Below are 22,349 nucleotides of genomic sequence, written 5' to 3'. Positions count from 1 at the left end.
ACGTCAAAAACACGCTTCAAGACTAGTATACAACAAAAGCAAATTTACTCATGCTCAACCCTTACTGGAACAAATGAACGCACTAAATATATTCCAAATAAATGTTTTTAAAAATATACTTTTCATGTTTAAATATAAACTAAGACTGGTTCCAGAGCAATTTACAGCACACTTTTTTAAAAACAATATAAATAAATACAATCCAAGAGCAACAGGCAACACTTAAAGATACCTTTTGAAACAACAAGACTCTCAAAATTCTCAGTTACATATCGTGGTCTCTATTTTTTTAACAAATTAGTTTCCAGAAACGAATCACTATTAAACTTAAACAACGAACACTCACTAAATAAAAAGCTAAAATCTACAATAATTAAATTAAACAACTGTAAGGAATTATTTTAAATTTGAATAAATAAATAAATAAATGTAACTTAACTTTTAATACAAATCGATAATAAAAATAATATTAATAACAAGGTATATATGTAACACGTGCATATATACCACGTATGCAACTGATTTTTTATGTGTATAACACGTTTTAGAAATAGTTACTTGATGGCAAGACTCACTTAAGTCATCTATGAGCTTCCTATGACTTTAAATACGTATTTCTTTTTATCAATCTAACACAAATTATGTTTTTATTAAATTTATACACTAAGATTATCTTGAAATGTGTTAAATTAACTTATAGTGAAACATCTAAACTCTCCTCCAAAAAATCAGCAGATTATTTTTATTTATTGTATTTTTTATTTTAATTGGAGTAATATTCTATTACACTATTCGTCTAAATAAACATTGCAGAAAAACTTTAATCTATTTTTATAATGAGATGTGGAAGAAAAAAACCACGCACGAATGGTTTGATGTATTAATAGGAAGTTACAACGGAGCAGAAATTTGCAAATTTTAGGCTTATATATTTTAATTTCCCTAGCTAAAATTGTTCATTTTAATCAATTAGGCTTGTACCGCGATGATGGCTTAATAATAATGCAAAAAAAATTAGGGCCTCAGCTTGACAAAGTCAGAAAAAATGTTATAGAAGTTTTCAAAAGCATTGGCTTCCAAATGGAGATAAACATTAATTTAAAAATTGTGAATTTTCTTGATGTCACATTTAACCTCGCAGAAAATTCGTGTAGGCCTTATAAAAAACGTAATGATGAACTATTGTATATTATTAAAAATTCTAATCATCCCCCTCAAATCTTAAAACGAATTCCCATTTCAATTAACAATAGACTTAATCAAAACTCCTCTAATGAAAATATTTTTAACTCTTCCAAACGCGTGTATAAAGATGCTCTTAAGAAAAGCGGATTTAAAAATTTTAAGCTTAAATTTGAAACAAAAATCGCAAAAAAGCGAAATAGAAATCGAAATATAATTTGGTTCAACCCACCGTACAGCAAAAATGTTTCAACAAACATTAGAAATGTGTTTTTAAAATTAGTTGACAAACATTTCCCTCACTCTAATAAATTACACAAAATTTTTAACAGAAACACTATTAAAGTAAGTTATGGCTGTATAAAAAATATTGAAAGAGTTATAACAGGCCATAATTTTGCATTGATTAATAAAAATGAATTTCTCAAAGTAAAAACTACCGAAAATTGTAACTGCAAGCAAAAACCTGACTGCCCTATGAATGGCAAATTCTTATCAAAAAATATTATTTACAAATGCATTGTTTCCTCGCAAAACAACCCTGATAAACATTATATTGGCTTAACCGAGGGCAAATGGAAAAAACGTTATGCCAATCACAATCAATCTTTTAAACATAAAAAATACCCAAGAGAGACTATGCTGTCTAAATATATTGGGCAACAAAAAGAAAAAAATAATAATTTTAAATTAAACTATCCTAAAAAGTCTATCCTAAAAACTGCGCCTGCCTATAACAACATTTCCAAAAAATGTATTCTATATTTACAAGAAAAATATGAAATTATTACTCATTTAGATCAAGAAAATTTACTGAATAAAAAATCAGAATCAATTTCTAAATGCAGACATAAAAATAAGTTCCTTTTAAAAAATTATAAAAACAAATGACCAGTCCAAATTTATCCTAATTCTAAAGAATTCTTTTCATGATTTTTTATTATCTAATGTAGTTGATGCAACTTTCTGGTTGCAAAATACTACAGTTATTACATAATTAATTATAACAATTCCCAACTTCCTGTTAAATAATTTTTCTATAATTTGAAAATTTTTTTATGTTTAGACATTCTTCGTGATGTACCTACTGATGGTGAAACACAGTGTTGAAGTAATCCAAAATTAGATAAGTGTTTTTACTAATTTATATATATATATACATATATATATATATATATATATATATATATACATATATATATATATATATATATATATATATATATATATATAGATATATATATATATATATATATATATATCTATATATATATATCTATATATATATATATATATATATATATATATATATATATATATATATATATATATATATATATATATATATATATATATATATATATATATATATATATAATGTTCATCTTTCATATAAATGCTAAAGATTCTACTAGGAACAAGTGTGGAAAAAAAGAACATTTCTCTGAAGTATTGTCTTTAAAGCAAAATAACACCAACTAAATTGTTGCATCTATCTTAAAATTACCATTAGCAACTAATACTTGTATTCAAAATCCAGTTCTTCAAAAGTCCAGTTGTATTATTACAATCAATAAACATTTAATCAAAGCTCTTATTGATAATGAAAGCTCTGATATTCTGTATTCTCCTTATACTAAATACCCAACTCTCTCACAATGAAGTACAACGCCATTACAACGAAGGAATCATGAATTATGAGATACAATTTATAAGATCGAAAAAACGCCTAATCATAGACTATAGTCAAACTATTAATTTTCTTAGATATCTTGATGCCTACCCTCTACCCTCACTCTTTATATATATATTTGAGGGATACCAGATCGAAAAATTAAATACATGTAAAATACACTAACATAATTTACATATATATATATATATATATATATATATATATATATATATATATATATATATATATATATATATATATATATATATATATATATATATATATATATATATATATATATATATATATATATATATATGTTTATATATATATATATATATATATATATGTTTATATATATATATATATATTTATATATATATATATATACATATATATATACATATATATATATATATATATATATATATATATATATATATATATATATATATATATATATATATATATATATATATATATATATATATATATTTAAACAACTTTAAAAAATGTATTCTACACAATAGAGTGCTCAATGTTCTTAAAAGAACAGAGCAATTATATATTAGTAGAAAATCACTTAACTAAATTTTTTCCATTTAACACTGTGTTTCATCAACAAAGCATTTCTGATGAATCTTTGTTGATGAAACACAGTGTTAAATGGAAAAACTTTAGTTAAGTGATTTTCTACTAATATATATATATATATATATATATATATATATATATATATATATATATATATATATATATATATATATATACATATATATATATATATATATATATATATATATATATATATATATATATATATATATATATATATATATATATATATATATATATATATATGTAAATTATGTTAGTTTATTTTACAAATAGAGTGCTTAATTTTCTTAAAGAACAGAGCAATAATAACTTAGTAAAAAAGTTAGATAAGTGTTTTTTACTAATATATATATATATATATATATAAATATATATATAAATATATATATATATATATAAACATATATATATATATATATACATATATATATATGTATATATATATGTAAATTATATATATATATACATATATATATATATATATACGTTTATATATATATGTATATATATACATATATATATATATATATATATATATATATATATATCTATATATATATATATATATCTATTTGTAAAATACACTAACATAATTTACATATATATATATATATATATATATATATATATATATATATATATATATATATATATATATATATGTATATATATATATATATATTTATATATATATATATATATATATATATATATATATATATATATATATATATATATATATATATATATATATATATATATATATATATATATATATGTATATAATTTTTCGATCTGGTATCCCTCAAATATATATATAAAAAGTGAGGGTAGAGGGTAGGCATCAAGATATCTAAGAAAATTAATAGTTTGACTATAGTCTATGATTAGGCGTTTTTTCGATCTTATAAATTGTATCTCATAATTCATGATTCCTTCGTTGTAATGGCGTTGTACTTCATTGTGAGAGAGTTGGGTATTTAGTATAAGGAGGATACAGAATATCAGAGCTTTCATTATCAATAAGAGCTTTGATTAAATGTTTATTGATTGTAATAATACAACTGGACTTTTGAAGAACTGGATTTTGAATACAAGTATTAGTTGCTAATGGTAATTTTAAGATAGATGCAACAATTTAGTTGGTGTTATTTTGATTTAAAGACAATACTTCAGAGAAATGTTCTTTTTTTCCACACTTGTTCCTAGTAGCATCTTTATCATCTATATCAAAGATGAACAGTGTTTCCACAAAAGAAGCAAATTTTGTTTCTGGAAGAGTTGTTACTGCAAGGAATGCCAGCAAATGTGGTGAGAGTTTTTGTATTCTTATTAGGAAATGATGCTGTAAAATTAGGTTTTTGAAAAGCTGAGGAATGCTTTCGAACAGATTTGTACGCTCTAGCTTTGTCAAATATAAACCTTTTATCTTTGTCAAACATAAACTTATTATCTTTGTCAAACATAACTTCTTGTGTCATGTCTCTATTTTTGAGAAGTCGTTGTTTATTTTTATTAGAAGCTATACCACTGATGAAGAACACACGAATTGCTTTTTCTTGGGTTGTAATGCAGTAACTGCTTTAAAGTTACAATCTTTGACAAGTATTTTAAGTGCTTGGATATATTCATCAAGTGATTCCCCTCTTTCTTTCGACATTTTTCCAAAAAATTTTGAGCAAATGTATACTGTTTAATGGTTTAATGTAGAGACTGCTCGATGTTTCTATAGCAGAATCAAAGGTTTTAAATTCACTGATAAATTCAAAAACCTGATGAGAATGAATAGTTTGTCAATGTTTTTTTGAGGTAACACGTCTAAAAAACATTCAAAAATTTTAAACTAATGTTTAAATTCTGGGTTACTTGATGGTGTGTTTAGAGACAATTCAAATCGTGCTGGTCGTAGAGCTTTGTCCATTTATTCTTTTTACACACAATGATTAGGTTAACAAGTTTAAAAGTTTGTTGTGGACTCGAAGAATAAATTACAATAACTGAATTATTACTTTAAACATTTTGTTAACTAAAGCAATAAAAAAAAATATTAATATACCATCAATAATAATAATGTTCAATTTTATCACAAAGCTATTTATTTGTATATCTTAAATCAAATTAGTTATCGTTCCATAGAGGGACAAATCTACGCTTTCATGAAAATGAAGTTTTGCTACCATTTATATTGAAAGTATGTGGCATGACTTTAATTTGAAACTTAAAAAAAACAATAACCTTATTAATCTTGGCTTTTGCCAAGTAATTGATATTTACAATAACGTAAATAATATTGATTACTTGTCAAAGTAATCAATATTAGTAAAAACGTTATTAATACTGATTACTTGTCTTTTCTATGAATTTATTCATTTATTTTGTCAGATAACTCACTTGAGCGTGGAGTCGCCCTAGTGATTGTATAAATAGATTGCTCGATGTTTTAAAAGAATAGAGAAATAATAAACTAGTAAAATCACTAATCTTTTGACTGTCGAAGGAAATGTTTTGACTAATGTTTTGACTGTCGAAGAAAATCAGGTATGTGGGGGCGAGAAATATTTAGGCCCCGGTTAAACCATTTTGTTACATTTTAAAATAATTGAACTCCCGGGGTTAATTTATTTCGAAATTGATTACCAGGGGAGTTAAAATTTTTTACCCGGGATTTAACTTTTTGGGGAGTTATTCTATTTTGCTTTACCGGAACGAGAATTATACATTCTCGTTCCGGTGATCGTCTACAAAGTACGTATGCGCGTATTGGAAGAGGGGGTCTGCAAATAGCGTAAATGAGACTGGGAACAGGAAGTCAATTTTAAAAGTAAGGAGACACTAAATTAAAAAAACATATCATAAAATATAAGGTAGGTAGGTTTAAAGCATATGTACTTTTACAAAGGTGGGGTTCTCAAAAAAAGCGAACAGCGAAATACGAGGGAGGGTACTTTAGGGACAACCTCTTATGTAATTTTTTATTTTCAAGCTTTTCTAGTTGACGTAATTTAGCAGTTTCTGAGCAATATTCATACGATTGTTTTGAGTTAGGACTTGGGTTAGGGTTAGGTTTAGGGTCAGGGACCATATCCCTGTTGAAGTTTAGCGCTTTTACCACTCGTAAACACTTGTTTTTTTCATAGCAGACTCACTATAGGTTTTTAGCATCATTTTAAATATTACAAATATAAATATATTTGTACATAAAATCAAATTACTTAAGTTGAATCTTGTTTTATTTAAATCTAATATGTTGTTTTTATTTGTTTCTAATAAATTTACTTATCAAAAGTTTTAACCTGCATATTATTTATATCTTAAATTACTTCTTTTTCCTCTTTTTTACCAGTTATAGCAAAATTGAAGTATTTTCTATATAGCCACCCTATACTTATTATTTGTTTAAAATTAAAGTAACAAAAAAAATGAAAATTTTCTCAGAGGCTTCTTATTTGATGAAAAAAGAGCTGGTTTGTTGCCCAAACTAGTTAGCACTTATTTTTGCACCCCAATATTTATGAACTTCTTGAAATCCTTACATATTTGATTACTGCAAATAAAATTATATATTGTTTGTAAAAACTTTTTTTTCTTTACCTAAGTTTACCTACAGTTCTTTATCGCCTTGCATGACAATGATTTTTTGATTTAATATACTTTTGATTTTGATTTAATTTACTTTCTTGATTTAAATTTGATTTAAATTTGAGGATTTTTTTAATGCATAAACACTCAAACATTTTCTTATAGTAAAGTGCTACATTTATATCATTTTATAAGCCTGTATATTTTATAATATTTTATAACCCTGACGGATTTTGAAAATACTCATAAAAATAAAACATCTCAATCAAGATTAGGGATTATTAGAACAGTTTTCAATATTGTGTTAAAAATCATCAAAACCTGAAAGAAATTTATTGCAAGAACAATAATCTATTACACACAAATCTGCAAAAACATTTTATTTAACCCTTAAAGGACGGCGGGGCATTTTACTACCCCAGAAAAGTTTGTTTTTAACTGCCACATCAACAAATTTTGACTATTTAAACTGCCACTTCAGAACATCTTTTATTATCATTTAAGGAAGTCGTTAGTGTAAAATGTTTTTGTTTTACTAATTAATTGACAATAATATTGTTTGTTAAAAATTTTGTTACGTTAAAGACGGTGGGGTATTTTTATACCCCATGCAAGTTTTCCCATTTTTTAGTCAGTGAATCAATAAATAGTTATATGAATCATGTTTAGTTTAATACTTGTTTGTGTTTTAGTTATTTTTTATTAGGTATGGAGTATTATTTATCTTTTTTATGAGTAAATTACACCATATATGCATTATATATATACGATCACTGTAACAACAATAGTGTGCTCATGTTGCATATATTTTGTATTTATGTCAAAAATATTTATATTATTGATACAAAATAATAATGCCTAAAGAATTTGTTATATATTTTTCACATATTTTGTTTGATAAACACTGAAACTATTTTTTAGAATAAATAAAGCTAATATAATGAGTCGCCCAAGAAGAAATGCTGCAGTGGAGGCTAATAATATAATTTTTGGTTTAAATGAATTATCTTCAAGTGATGACTCAGCTGACGAAAATCTTACAGATGATGAAGAAGATATTATTACAGCTGACGATGAATCAGATGCTATTATCTCTGATGAAAGTGATGAAGAAGTTGTTCAGGAAAATCACATATTAAATCAAAACATGATTTCAAAGAATGGTGAGGAAATTTGGAGTAAACTTCCATGTGTAGATGCTGCTCAGCCACGTGCACACAATATTATTTGACAACCAACTGGCCCAACAAGGTTTGCGGCTCAGGTTTGCGGCCAAAGTGTGGATACTGCCTTTAAACTCTTTATAACACCAGGAATGATTAGAATTATTGTCAACTGCACTAATGCTGAAGCTCGTAGAATAAGACTAGAAGGATGGATTGACACAACAGTAAATGAACTTTATGAGTTTATTGGAGTTATTCTTTTAGCTGGAGTGTTCCATTCTAAAAACCAAAGCATAAAAGAACTTTGGAGTAAATTAGATGGCATACCAATATTTTCGGCTTCAATGCAAAGAGATCGATTTGTTAACTTGCGACGATGCATTCGATTTGATGAGAGAGAAACACGAAATCAAAGACGGTTTGAAGACAAATTTGCACCTTTAAGAAATATAATGGAAATGTTTATTACTAAATGTAAGAGCAACTACATTCCAAGTGCATATCTCACTGTCGATGAGCAACTAGTTACATTTAGGGGACGTTGTCCATTTAAGATGTTTATACCTACTAAGCCAGGAAATTATGGAATGAAGATATGGATATTATGTGATGCTGAAACCTCTTACTGCATAAACTTGCAACCGTATATTGGTAGAGTAAATGGAGCACGTGATGTTGGACAAGGTACACGAGCAGTTCTTGAACTAACTGATCACTTAAATGGAAGTGGTAGACACAAAACAGCTGATAATTTTTTTACAAACATTCATCTTGCACGTGCATTGCTAGGGCGTAAAATGACATACACTGGCACCATTAAAAAAAATAAAGGAGAAATACCAAAAAAGTTATTGCCAGCCTTACATCGACCAGTTTACTTTAGCATTTTTGGTTTTCAAAATGACTCTACAATAGTTTCTTATGTACCTAAGAAAAACAAAGCAGTAATATTATTACCAACCTTCCATCACAGTAATGACATTGTTGTGGACCATAATGAAAAACCACGTATTATTCTAGATTACAATAAATATAAAGGTGGAGTTGACACATTAGACCAGGTTGTCAGGTGCTACTCGAGTCGCTGAAAGAGTAACCGATGGCCATTTACAATGTTTTGTAATATTTTGGATATTGCAGCATACAATGCTTTAATTTTATTCATATCAATTCACCCAAATTATAAAAATGGGGCTTCTCACAGAAGAAGAGAATTTTTTAAAGAATTATCAAAAAGTCTTATTAAAAAATTTGATGCAAATGACAATCTTCCGCAAATAGTTGCAAATAATAATCTTCGCCAAGTAATTGCACAAAATAGCCTTTTAAATCAAGGTCAACCAATACAAGAGCAGCATATAAAAAGATGCTATATGTGTCCTCGTGTTCATGATAGAAAAACCCGTCTGCAATGTGCATCATGTAGCCATTCTGTTTGCAAGGCTCATAGCAAAATTGTTTGCAATAGTTGCCTTATATAGAAGATATATTTTGTTTTTATTTGAATAAATTGTCTCAAATATCACTTTTATTTAAAAAAAAATTCAGAAAATTGATATTTTTGTTAAAAGCACGCATTTTAATCTAAAAAATTCAACATATTTTGTATAAAAACCTATATTTTTAGTTGGGGTAGTTTAATACCCCAGCCGTTCTTAACGTAACTTTTTTTTCCCGTCCTTTAAGAGTTAACAAGGCAAAAAAACTTTGTAAAAAGACCACACAAAAAACGTATAATTGTTTTAATTGTAACTAATTGAAATTTTTAAAACAAAATAACCCATTAAAAAATAAACCAACTTTTTTAAGAGAATAAAATAGATCAAACTAAAGAAAGAAAAAAGAGAAGACAAATAAAAAATAAGATTTTGAAAATCTTAAATACAATGTTACAAAACACCAATAATATTTAATGTATAACGGGTGATGCGGAAGTTATCGGACAAAATAAAAACGTCAATAACTTATTTATAAATAAAAAAACAAACTAATATTATATTTTTTTAAATAAAGCATTTATCTTTTTATTAAAATATATTATTTTTTATATGAAAAATTACCACCATCTGCAATTGATCTCAATTTTGCTCTGACGCCTTTCATATCCGACTGTAAAAAGTTTAATTCAATTTCTTGTAGTCTTAGTTTAATGCGATCAATCAAAACTTGCTCTGTTGAAGCTTGCCAATCTCCCTCGTAAACCTTCTGTGCCAAATGTCCCCAAAAATTTTCAATTGGTCGTGCTTGAGGCACATTTGGGGGATTGGATTCTTTTTCAACGTAATAGACATATTGGTCCATCCAATTTAGAGAATCTTTAGAATAATGAGAACTTGCTAAATCTGGCCAAAATAAATAGTCAAAGTCTCCATGATACTTGTGAATAAATGGAAGAAGTCGTTTTTCTAAACATTCATTAATATAGATTGATGAATTAATCGCTACAGTCTTGGAAGTGCGAAACAATGGCTCGGACATACCACGGTCAGATATGGCTATCCACATTAATATTTTTTTTGGAAATTTCTCTTTTCCTACAAAACGAACACTTTCTGGGCATGTCTTTATATTGTTTGTGCAGTATCCAGAATTTTCAGGCATATTGTCCCCTGCAAAACAAAAGTATTTTTTGTCATCGATGACTAGAAGCGATTTTGTGTTATAGAGTTAGTTAACTAGTTTCCTGCTTCTTTTCTTTGCCTTTATTTGTTGTTCTATAGTGTATTTTGCAGTCTTTTCACGTTTTCTATATTAAATATTCCTTTTTTTTAACTGACGGCCAATTGTCGATTGATTTACACCGAATTTAATACCTATTTTTCTCTGACTGACCCCTTTTCGATTGTTGAAAAGTCTCTCTTTAATTAGGCTTTTTTTTCTCTAGTCCAGGATGTCGGACGACCAGGGTGCTTTCTATCAGAATACGATTGAACAGTTTCAAGTCTTTTTAGGTTATAATATATTGTACTTTGAGCAAATCCTTCCTTTTCAAAATGATTTACGATTATTTTTTTTTTATATTAGATTTATTTACAAAAAACATTTTTAGTCGCTTTCGAAAAAATTCTCGTTCAGCTGCATTTAACCTCATTTTTTTGTGTAATTGTGTTTCAAATAATAAAGTTTATATTTTATAGAACGTTTATGCCTACGCATAAAACCACGAAAACTACTTATTATGCTCAAATAATGAAATTAGGGTTTGTCCGATAACTTCCGCATCACCCGTTAAATCTATGATTCTTCTAACTATTTTCTTCTAAGTGCTTTTCACATGTATGTATTTATGTATGTATGTATGTATGTATGTATGTATGTATGTATGTATGTATGTATGTATGTATGTATGTATGTATGTATGTATGTATGTATGTATGTATGTATGTATGTATGTATGTATGTATGTATGTATGTATGTATGTATGTATGTATGTATGTATGTATGTATGTATGTATGTATGTATGTATGTATGTATGTATGTATGTATGTATGTATGTATGTATGTATGTATGTATGTATGTATGTATGTATGTATGTATGAATGCATGTTTGTTCGTAAGTATGTATGCATGTGTGTTTGTTGCATGTATGTACGTATGTATGTATATACGTATATATATGAGCTTCTTTTTCTCATTTTATACTCAGCAAGACAAAGATTTATAATGAATATTAAAAAAGTTAATAAAATTTGTCTAAAATATTTATATATAGATATCTACAAAATCAAGTTTAGTTGCTTAAAGAAATTGAATTGCAATTTTGTTTTAATTTTTCAATAGTATACTTAACCTTATAAATATATCTTATATATTTAATTTTTCATCAATAATTACGTAAAAGTTTGAAAAGCACTTTAGTAAGCCATTATTAATATAAAATTTATAAAACCATATTTTTTAAAGAAATGACTTGATTTTGAAAGCTAAGGCATGTTACTTGCACAAGATAGATACAATTAGTTAGAACTTTTGCTTTTTTTGTTTGTGAAAAAATCATTTGAGAGATCAGATGAATAATAAATAAATAACAATTTATTTATTTACAAAGAAACATATAGATATAAATTGAATTTCAAAAATATGATAAACAATCATTCTAATATATTCAGTCAAACACCAACTTGGGCATCTTCAATATTTAAAATCCTAAGTAATGCTTTTTTGTAAATTGAGCAATACGTGCACAAAAATTACCTTATATTTTCATTCTTTGTTCTACAATTCCAGCACTGAAAACAGATGGAATAAAAATAGCGCTTTTAACGTTACTTATAATTTTAGACCAGAGTGTTTTCACCGGATTTGATATTGGGCTCTAGAGTCCTAAAATTACAACTGAGCTGGAGAATTTTGAAACACCTTTTCCAGCAGTGATATGCAGCATTGTCTGTTACGATGACCAAATCCTCTAAAAGATTCCCGGAAGTAACCAACTGGTGTAACATTGGCAACATCTACTCGGTAAAATGTTCTGCATTAAACAATCCTCGGTAAGCTTCCGTCATGACAACATTTGTTTTTGATATAGTTGCAATCTTATTGATGTTTTCACTTTTTAAAACAGACATTTTTATCATTACTCCTCATTCCTCTTTTGAACGACTTTGTGTTTTCTACAAATAAGATTAAAATTTGTTGCATCCAACCAAACTATCTGATGACAAAATGGGATTTTTTCTTGGATGTTCTTAATATTTTCAGCTCTTTTTTGTTTGTTATCATTACTGTTTATTGTATAAAGTACTTGGTGCACTTTATTAAATGAAAACAATCTGCCTCTAAGTAACTTGCTGTTGCTGTGCAAACGCTAATATTAAATTGTCCTTTTTTTTTGTTTTGATCCTCAGCCAATTTTTAAAATCTCTTTTAATAAAATTTGAACTGCGACTTTGCTGCAAATCCATTTGAAATCTAACTTATATTTGACCCCTAAATTCTGCGCCAGAGTCAACCAATTGTCATTTTGCTCAATATACTTAGTTGCACTACTTTCATTCGGTGAAGATAAAAGTAATGTTTTCTTTTTTACTTGTTTGGTTGAATGCTTATATGCCGAAAAATTTTACAAGTTGGTTCTCTTTGTTACAAAAGCGTATGTAAGCTAATTTGGTGATATAAATCTTGACACGTACTCAATATAATAGCAGAATTTAGGATCATAATGTATTGACAAGCAAGCAAAGATCTTTCAATTCCCTTATTATTGCGCGTGAATACAAATACCTGAACTGATATTAGTAACTTATTCAAATTTATATTCAAGAAAACCTTTTATAATGGCTTATAAGCTTATATAGTAAACTCACAATTAAAAATTAAGCCTTTTCATTTACATTTTAGGATTACATAAATAAAATTTATGTATTCTTAATTACATATTACGATTTCTAATTTACAATGTGTGAAATCTTAATTACATTTGCAATTTCTTCACTTCAGAGTAAGTTTTGATATTTAAAATACTCTAAAAAGTACTGCAATAAAACGATTTTCATGTTGTTATAATAACGCAACATTTTTATAAACTCAGTTGATTTTTTGAAAATCTGGTGGTTTTTCATGTTTTATTTTATTTTTCAACAAATACCCACAGGATTCCTTTTTAAAATTAATCATTCAGATTGCGTATATATACTACTTTTCTTAACCTGTGGGGCTTTAAAATAAGCAACTTATACACTTAGGTGAAAGAAAAATTTTTAAAAATAAAATGTGCCTTGCTCACTTAAAAATACTCATTAAACATGCAAAAATTGGTCTTAATCAAATCCAGTTTTGAATCTTTTCAGCAACCCGGCGAGCTTATTTATCTGAAAAAGCTTTTTAGTGATGTCAATCAATAGTCATTCATCACCGGGCCTGACAATGTATCAAAGTTAGAAGTCATTGCTTTGATAAAATTTCATTTCCTCAAAGAAGTTGCAAACCATCTTTTCAAGATCCTTAAAACTGTCGTGATAAAGTCTGTTTAGTGACCAGCAGCCCTTCACATTTAATTGAGAATCTATCTTCGGGGCCAATCTGATAGAAGTGTATGCCGAAAGCTTTTTATAATGGGATGTTCTAAAAGAGTTTTATAATTTGAAAGCATTTAAAAGTTTCAATTTAGTTTGAACTCATAATTTAACTGGAGATGTAACTTAATGATAACTGATGCAAGTTTAAATCTTAAATAATTCAGTGTCTACCACATCAAAAACTTGAAACCTTGCAAAAGATACTTCTTGGGGCCCTATAGTAAACATTCCGTCAAAACTGCTATTCAGGATTTCTATCAAGGTTGGTCAATTTATAAAAGAAACAATAATAATCCAGAGTACAAAAAAAGGTTTTTGAACCGTATTACCAATTTAAAAACTAAGCACCATTAAAGAGATGCAGTATACATATTTAAAGAAAAAAAATTTCTTTAAATGTAAACGATGAATGCTATTTGATAGTAATAAATTTAAAAGTTGATGTTTAAATAGACGGAATAAGGAGTACTATAAAGCGTGTACACAAAATACAAGTAGAAAAACAACTAAAAAAAAGTACTCCTCATTTTTTAATTCGAACCAAGTAATAATTTTAATATAATAAAATAAGAAGATCAAATTTTTAAAAAAAATCAATATTCCTGTGGGAATGTAATAAAATTTCGAGCTTTTGCTTTAGTGGTACCCATAAGCTTGTGCACAGAATAAGAATCAAAACCATTTGATGCTTTTTTAAATGATATCTTAATATCTTTAATGTTTCTGCAAAGCTTTTTATTTTTTTCATTTTTATTTTAATATAGCCCAGTACTTCCAATAACTCTCAATTCTGGGCAGTTTGGAGGATTTTCTGTTTCAGATACAAATTTTACATTATTCTTTTTATACCATTCCATAGCTAGTTTACAAAAATGAATTGAAGCTAAATTATGCCGGAGCACAAAAACCTTTTTTTGTACTCTGTCAGGGTTTTCACGCTTAAGAAAAAGGAATCAAACGAGGCAGTAACGAAAAAACCCATCAATTAATTTATAGAAAGCAAAGGGTGATGTAGGAATAATAAGATTTGGTTCATAGTATAAGTAGCAAAAAACTAATAAAACATAAGTTAATATTGTCAAGTAATATTATTCATTAAATCGATCTTTCTGAAACTATATTTAAAATATGGTGTATCTACAGACAACATATGCACCAATTTTTATCATGTTATAAAAGTTTGTTTTCATTTTCGTAAGTGTTTATATTGGTGTACTATTATTTTTTAAATGAGCCATATAAGTAGACTTTTTGAGTCAGCTATATTGGTTTTATTAGGAATAATAAGAATAATGTATAAAATTTATTGTAAAGTTTATATTAGGATCGCTTTTACTTTTATCAAAATATACCTTTAATGCTGTTAAAGGTATTCGTTTATATTATAAAATTATATGTTTTGTAGTATTAATGCTGAATCCTAGTTGTTAAATGGGTTATATTCATTTTTGTTTAAATCATTTCTTGAACATAAAATAAAAAGCAAGGATTAAAAGTCTAGTTTAATATATATTGATACGTTTCATGAAGAAAAGGTCCAGAATTTTCTATAAAAAAACTGTTGGTGCTCAGGTGATTTAAGGCCAGTCCAAATTTTTATGGTGGTTCGTCCTACCTTCTATGATTTCTTTTCTTAAAAAAATATTTTTGAAAATTTGTTGACTGAGCTGAATAATACTTAGAAAAAGTTGGGCTAAGTTGAAAAAATTATTACAACTTTTCTAGTTATCTACAACCTAAATGACATCGATATTGAATTATATTGTTTTTTCATACTTTGATTCAGAAGGTAGTGTAGAAAATCCGACGTTTGATTATTTCTTTCAACGACGAACACTGAAGTGTCGAGAATTCGGTAATACTTAGCGATTATGTTTTGAAAGGCTTTTTGATCCGTATAAACATTATGGTTTCTGTCGGTGGAAGTTATTCGTAATAAACAAAATGGAGCGTGTGGTTATTATATATATATACATATATATATAAATATATACATACATATATATATATATATATATATATATATATATATATATATATATATATATATATATATATATAAATTTTTATATATACATACATATACATAATTTATATATATATATACATACATATATAATTATATATATATTATATTTATATATATATATATAAATTTATATATATATATATATATATATATTTATATATATATTTATATATATAAATTTATTATTTTTAATTTGTGTTTGGTTAATAATAGAATTAATATATATTTATATATATATATATATTTATATATATATATATATATATATAAATATATATATATATATATATATATATATATATATATATATATATATATATATATATATATATATATATATATATATATATATATTATTTCAAATTATTGATTAATAATAGAATCAAATAAATTTGGTTAATAAGTTTAGTCATTTGTTTTTATAATTTTTAAAAGGTAGTTATTTTCATGTCTGCATTTAGAAATTAGTTCAGTTTTTTTTATTTAGTAAATTTTCTATATCTAAATAAGTAATAATTTCAAACTTTTCTTGTAAACAAAGTATACATTTTTTGGAAATGTTGTTATAGGTAGGCGCAGTTTTTAGAATAGTTTTTAGAATAGACCAGTTTAATTTGAAGTTAATATTTTTTTCTTTTAGTTGCCAAATATATTTTGAGTACTTTTCATAATTTTTTTTATTTTTTAATGTAGTTGATGGAACTTTCTGGTCAAAGAAATCAATTACTATTTTACAATGCTTACTATATAACTAAAAAAAAATTATTTACAAGTATATTTTATAATTATATAGAAATGTAATTTATTTAATGGATGGATGGATCCTGCTTAATGGATGGATCCTGCTGGATGCTGATGGATCCTGCTTGATGGATGGATCCTGCTAATGGAGGATGAATCCTGCTTAAATATAACACATTAAAATTTGATTGATAGCATGTTTAATTTGTATAGTAAAGATAAATAAAACTGTGGATAAAATGAAAAAAAAGAAAATGGTTTATTTAACAAGAATGAAAATATTGAAAAAAAGAAAAAGATTTAGATTGAAAATAAATAAATTAATAAAATCAGCAGTAGTCTTTAGTAGACTGTTGACATAACGAATTTAACCGATTTGTCTGGAAGAAATAGAAATTGATTTATTAAATTCTTTTGTAGTAAAATTATTATTATTCGAAATACATTATAAATCAATGACAACAAATGCATGGACATTAGTTGAATTAACAAGTAATTTACATAAATTTATTAAAAGCAGCTAAATAAGTTTAAAGATTATGGTTATTGTCGAATGTTTATATACATCAAAATGAATTGGAAAAACCTATGCGATTGGTTTTGAAAACATCCTTTGTGATATTATTGGAGTAATAGTTTAGATTCTAATAATAAATTTTTGTTAAATAGGATTTGATTTGTATTGAAATTATCTTTATTTAATTTATCATAATTTTTTATTCATTTTGTTTTAACAATAATCATCCAGTCAATTGATTTAGAATCACTAAAAGTTTATGATATGAAACAAAATATATTGTTAACTGTTGTAAAAAAAATTGATTGAGCTATTAAAAACAATGATGAATAATGGCGCTGATTAATTTAGTTTAAGTATACAGTATTGATCATCACGGGCGGATTCAAAGGGGGGGTAAAAATATGTAACTACCACCCTAAGAAATGTCTAACTTCAAAATAATATTGATAAAATTTAAAAAATTTTAAAAATGTTACTTGTTGTTACTAATTATGTTATATTACTGCAACATTTTTTGTTTTTTTTTTGAGTTTTTTTATATCCCTTTAATATATTTATTAGCAAAGTATCTAATAACCTTTATTCTAAAAACATTCTAAATGATCATATGAAACAGTGGTTTTATCTATAAAAAAAGGGAACTTTTTTTTTTCTTTTCGGGTCGGACGACACTCCCCCCTCCCTGGACAAAGTCCTAGATAAGCCGATGTTGATCATTCAATTTTTATCGTTCTTTTTTGCGCCTAATACAGTGCTTAATTGTAAGCAATTTTTTTGGTAATTTATTAGCTTAAATATAGATTTAAACAAGTTGATACAAGTAACTTCTTATCAATATGGCCAAAGTTATTGAGTGTTTTTATATGAGAGCTGAAGTATTAAAAGGGTTAGAAGAAATGGAATGATATGAGAAACTACCTTTTTTAGTATTTAATTATACATAATTATTGTGTGGTTATCATTGGTATGATCTAAATAAGATTTTCTTAAACCTATACTTTATTTTTTTAATTTTCTATATCTAAATTTGTCTAATTTCAATTTATTTAAATAACTATTAAGGCAATGCTATTGGCAAAAAGAGAAAAAGGCATTCTCCGAATCAGGACAACATTGATTTTAACAAAGTCAATATGTTAAATGAAGTACAGGAAATGAAGAAAGGCTCTGAAGTATAGGAATCTTATTAATTTTTGTAATTTAAATAAATAACGTAGATCAATATAATGGAATAAACAAATTACCAAAAGTTTCTGCATACAAAATAAAACAAAATATATAAAATTAAAAATAATAATTAGTTTAGATTAATCTCTCAGCACTAGCAAAGAAATGCAAAATTAAAAACAACCATTAATTTAGATTAATCTCTCCGCACTGGCAAGGAAATACAAAATTCAGGGATCAAACGGTAACATGGTTGTTCGTGAGTTCTTGGAACAAAATAATGTTGATATAAACACTTTTAGCGGTACTAAACTAAATAAAATTAGAACGAGAAGAAAACTCAATAAGCTGTCAGGTAAACATATAAAATAAATATCAGGTAAACTTAATAGATAAATTTAATTATGCGCTCAATTTTTATCATCGCAATAAGATGTAAGAAATTTGTTCCCTTAACAAGAATGTACTTGAATAGACTTTTAAAATGTTCATATTTTGTTTATTCGTAGAGTGTAGTTAATTTTTTAAATCTAAATCTTTAAAAAATTTAAAAGTTTTTTTGACACAGATTGTAGACAAAACTCATCCTCTACTAAAGTGCTGGACTAAAGGAAGAGTTGTTAGGTATTGTTTTTACTCTAAGGCGCTTAATATGAGGAGGAGGGTGGCGTTTAATTATTTTCGGAAAATTTTCCCACCTCAAGTTTATTAAAAAATCCTTCCCCCCCCCCCCCCTCGCTTATTAATTTTTACTTTTTATCAATAAAAAAAACTATATCTCTAAACAATATCTCTAAACTAAATAAATAAACAGTAAAAATCGAACTTAAAAATTAGAAAATATATATCGGTCACTGATAAAAGTAAAAACTTTCAGTCCAAACAGACTATAAAAATTGTCGACCTTTAAAAAATCTAGTAAATCTCGATTTGTTGAGGAGATTTTGGTTTATACCAATACACCCTTTTATTAACTCCCTCTCATCGTTTATTAGATCTGGAATAAAAAATTCCTACATGCTATATCCTGTAAAGCACCTTAGAGTAGTTAAGTAATTGCCTACATAAGTAAAAAGGTTAAACTTTGAAAATAACAAACACAGTTTCATTTGCCTTGTCACGACAAGAATTTTATAAATTATAGATTTTTATCAAGAAATAATTTTTTTATGTAGGTAGTGGAATCTCTGTACCAATCCCACGATCATTTAAGAGGATTAAAGAGGATTTAAATCAAAATATCACTTTTGGAAAATATATTTTAGGAACGTTGATTGAACAGAAAAAATACCCAACAATTACTATTAATAAGATTGAAAAATTAGAAACGTCCTCATTTTCTATTTCAGGCAGAAAAATTTCATTGTATGAAATATGCAAAAGGATTTTCGAAGATCATATATCACAAAAAATCATTCGAGAAAATCCAACAAGCATATATAGAAGAAATTTGATAATCTGGTCAGATCATGCTTCGATTTTAAACTCGGGTCATTTATTACTAACTGTTAAATCAATTTATGATGAGAAACTGTACTATAATGACAGAGAAATGTTTTCACTTACTGGTAACTGTTATAACGTTCAAGAATTAGTGGAAACGCCTCATTTATACATATTTGGATGCATAAATGACACAATTGCAGGGAAATTATCTTATATAGAAACTAGATTAGAAGACATTAAAGATTTGCACTTCCCCTAAATATTGAAGGCAAAGTAGTTCACGACGTCTTACGATTTTTTCACGGTAAGTTAATAATTTTAAAATATGTTGTAATTGTTTACTTTTTAGTTAACTAAAAGCAGGGCAAGTCAAGACTTTGAATGAAATTGGAACATGAAAATCAATTTAAATTTAATAATTTTTTTATTTTCAAATTTAATACATTTTTATACTTTCCACGAAAATAAAGAACTTTTAATAGACAAAAAGCATTTGAAAAAGCAATAATTTGAAATAGCAATCTTTTGGAGAGAATGATACCATCTTTCTAGGTGTACTTTACTTTTTAAGTTTCATAAAGGTCATATTTTAATTTACTAAAGTAACTTAAGTAAATTAAGATATGACCATATCTTAATTTACTAAATTAAATTTAGTAAATTAAGATATGAACTGCTGAATAAAATTTTATCATTTAGGTGATCATCCAGAAATACAATTTGAAGCCGGAAATCTTCATGGTGGCCATTATCCATGTTTATGCGGCTGTAATGTTAGCCAATTTACAGATATTCCAATTGTTTATTCGCATAATATCTTATCATTAGAAGAGAGAAGGAAAAAAGTAAAGTAACATTGCTTTTAATTAAGTTACATGTCAAGTTTTGTGTATTAAACAAACTTTAACTTAAATTTAAGTTAATTTTATCTTAAATTAAATAAACAGATCTTACCTCTGACAGAATAGATATGAAATTATATTTATTGGAAATATAAAGACTAAATAGCTAACGAAAACTGAAAGAAACTACTTCATAAATTTAAACTATTTTTAAATCTGAAATTACATTCCACTATAATTTTAAGACACAGCATAATTATGTCTTAAATATTTATAAATACAAATATTTATTATTACAAAATATTTATTATTACAAAATATTTATTATTACAAAATATTTATTATTACAAAATATTTATTATTACAAAATATTTTTTATATCACTAACTTTAAATTTAAGGTTGTTATTGGTCCTGCAAGAAGAACAGCAAAAGCAATAACTCCTTTTCAAAAACTTAGCATTTCCAGCCTTGATTTGGAAATATCTGTACGCAAACTGAATAAAAATATTGGAGTGAAAAGAACCAAAAAACAATCAGAACAACTTCTAAAGCAAAACCTTGCTGGTGTTTCCAGAGCTCCTGCTTTGTGCTTTGGCAATGAGTTAAATGCACTTGTTCTCTCAAATCTAGATAACTATGAGGTCAGTCCTATAGAGCCACTTCATGACATTAAAGGTCATATAAAAAACATTTGGGTTGTTCTTCCTGAAATACTAAATTTTTCAGAAAAAAAGTTATTCAAAAATTGCCTTAAATTATGCTTTGGTGAGAAGGATAATGTGCGAGGGGCTGATTATAGATTATCTACAATTGTTGTATATGATTCCTTGAAAGAGATCTGCACGCAAAATGTAAAAGAATTTTTGCAGAATATTATAGAACTAGTCAAATCTGCATATTTACCATCACAAAGCAGGTCACCAAAGGCAATTCTTCGATTATATAACTTGGCATTTCAACACATCCTTCTTTGTCGCTTAGTGATAGGAAATAGTCCTATTAAAATCACAAAGAATAAACTGTATGGTATATATTATCATTCAATCACAACACATTTACCAGAAGTTGCACGCATTATTTCACCTAGTTCGCTGCATACTGAAAATGAAGAGCAAATGTTCAGCAAAATCAAGCAAATTAGTTTGAGCACTTCTTCAAGAAAACTGGAATCAATACGCGATAACAGTATCATTCGAATCCAAGCTGAACAAAAGTTTTTAGAAGATATCAATTTTAATAAATCTAAACTATGCTCAATTTCTAAAATAATAAAGTTTAGTAAAGCAACAGGTAACAATAAAATGTGTTCAACTATAATCATTACTAATAAATATATATACATATATATATATATATATATAT

At 26.2% G+C, this 22,349-nt stretch overlaps 2 protein-coding genes and 1 long non-coding RNA gene across 3 annotated transcripts; 2 read left to right on the top strand and 1 right to left on the bottom strand.

Annotated features, from left to right (window-relative positions):
• The first annotated feature begins 8,369 nt into the window (after positions 1 to 8,369).
• On the top strand, positions 8,370 to 9,308 carry LOC136082798 (piggyBac transposable element-derived protein 4-like). Its single transcript, XM_065802222.1, has one exon. The coding sequence runs from the start codon at positions 8,370 to 8,372 to the stop codon at positions 9,306 to 9,308; it is 939 nt and encodes a 312-aa protein (XP_065658294.1).
• A 949-nt stretch (positions 9,309 to 10,257) lies between these two features.
• LOC136082797 (uncharacterized) lies at positions 10,258 to 10,821 on the bottom strand. Its single transcript, XM_065802221.1, has one exon. The coding sequence runs from the start codon at positions 10,819 to 10,821 to the stop codon at positions 10,258 to 10,260; it is 564 nt and encodes a 187-aa protein (XP_065658293.1).
• A 9,231-nt stretch (positions 10,822 to 20,052) lies between these two features.
• Positions 20,053 to 21,677, top strand: LOC136082185 (uncharacterized). Its single transcript, XR_010639476.1, has 3 exons — positions 20,053 to 20,447; positions 20,843 to 20,988; positions 21,386 to 21,677. It is a non-coding gene; the product is annotated as an uncharacterized LOC136082185 (long non-coding RNA).
• The last annotated feature ends 672 nt before the right edge of the window (positions 21,678 to 22,349 follow it).

The sequence above is a fragment of the Hydra vulgaris genome, chromosome 07, assembly GCF_038396675.1.
Source record: "Hydra vulgaris chromosome 07, alternate assembly HydraT2T_AEP".
In the NCBI taxonomy this organism is placed as follows: Eukaryota; Metazoa; Cnidaria; class Hydrozoa; order Anthoathecata; family Hydridae; genus Hydra; species Hydra vulgaris.
This window is presented reverse-complemented; position numbering and strand designations above follow the sequence as displayed.

Excerpts from the sequence above, each read along its gene's own strand:
- LOC136082798 (XM_065802222.1), top strand. The coding sequence starts at position 8,370 with ATGATTAGAATTATTGTCAACTGCACTAATGCTGAAGCTCGTAGAATA.
- LOC136082797 (XM_065802221.1), bottom strand. The coding sequence starts at position 10,821 with ATGCCTGAAAATTCTGGATACTGCACAAACAATATAAAGACATGCCCA.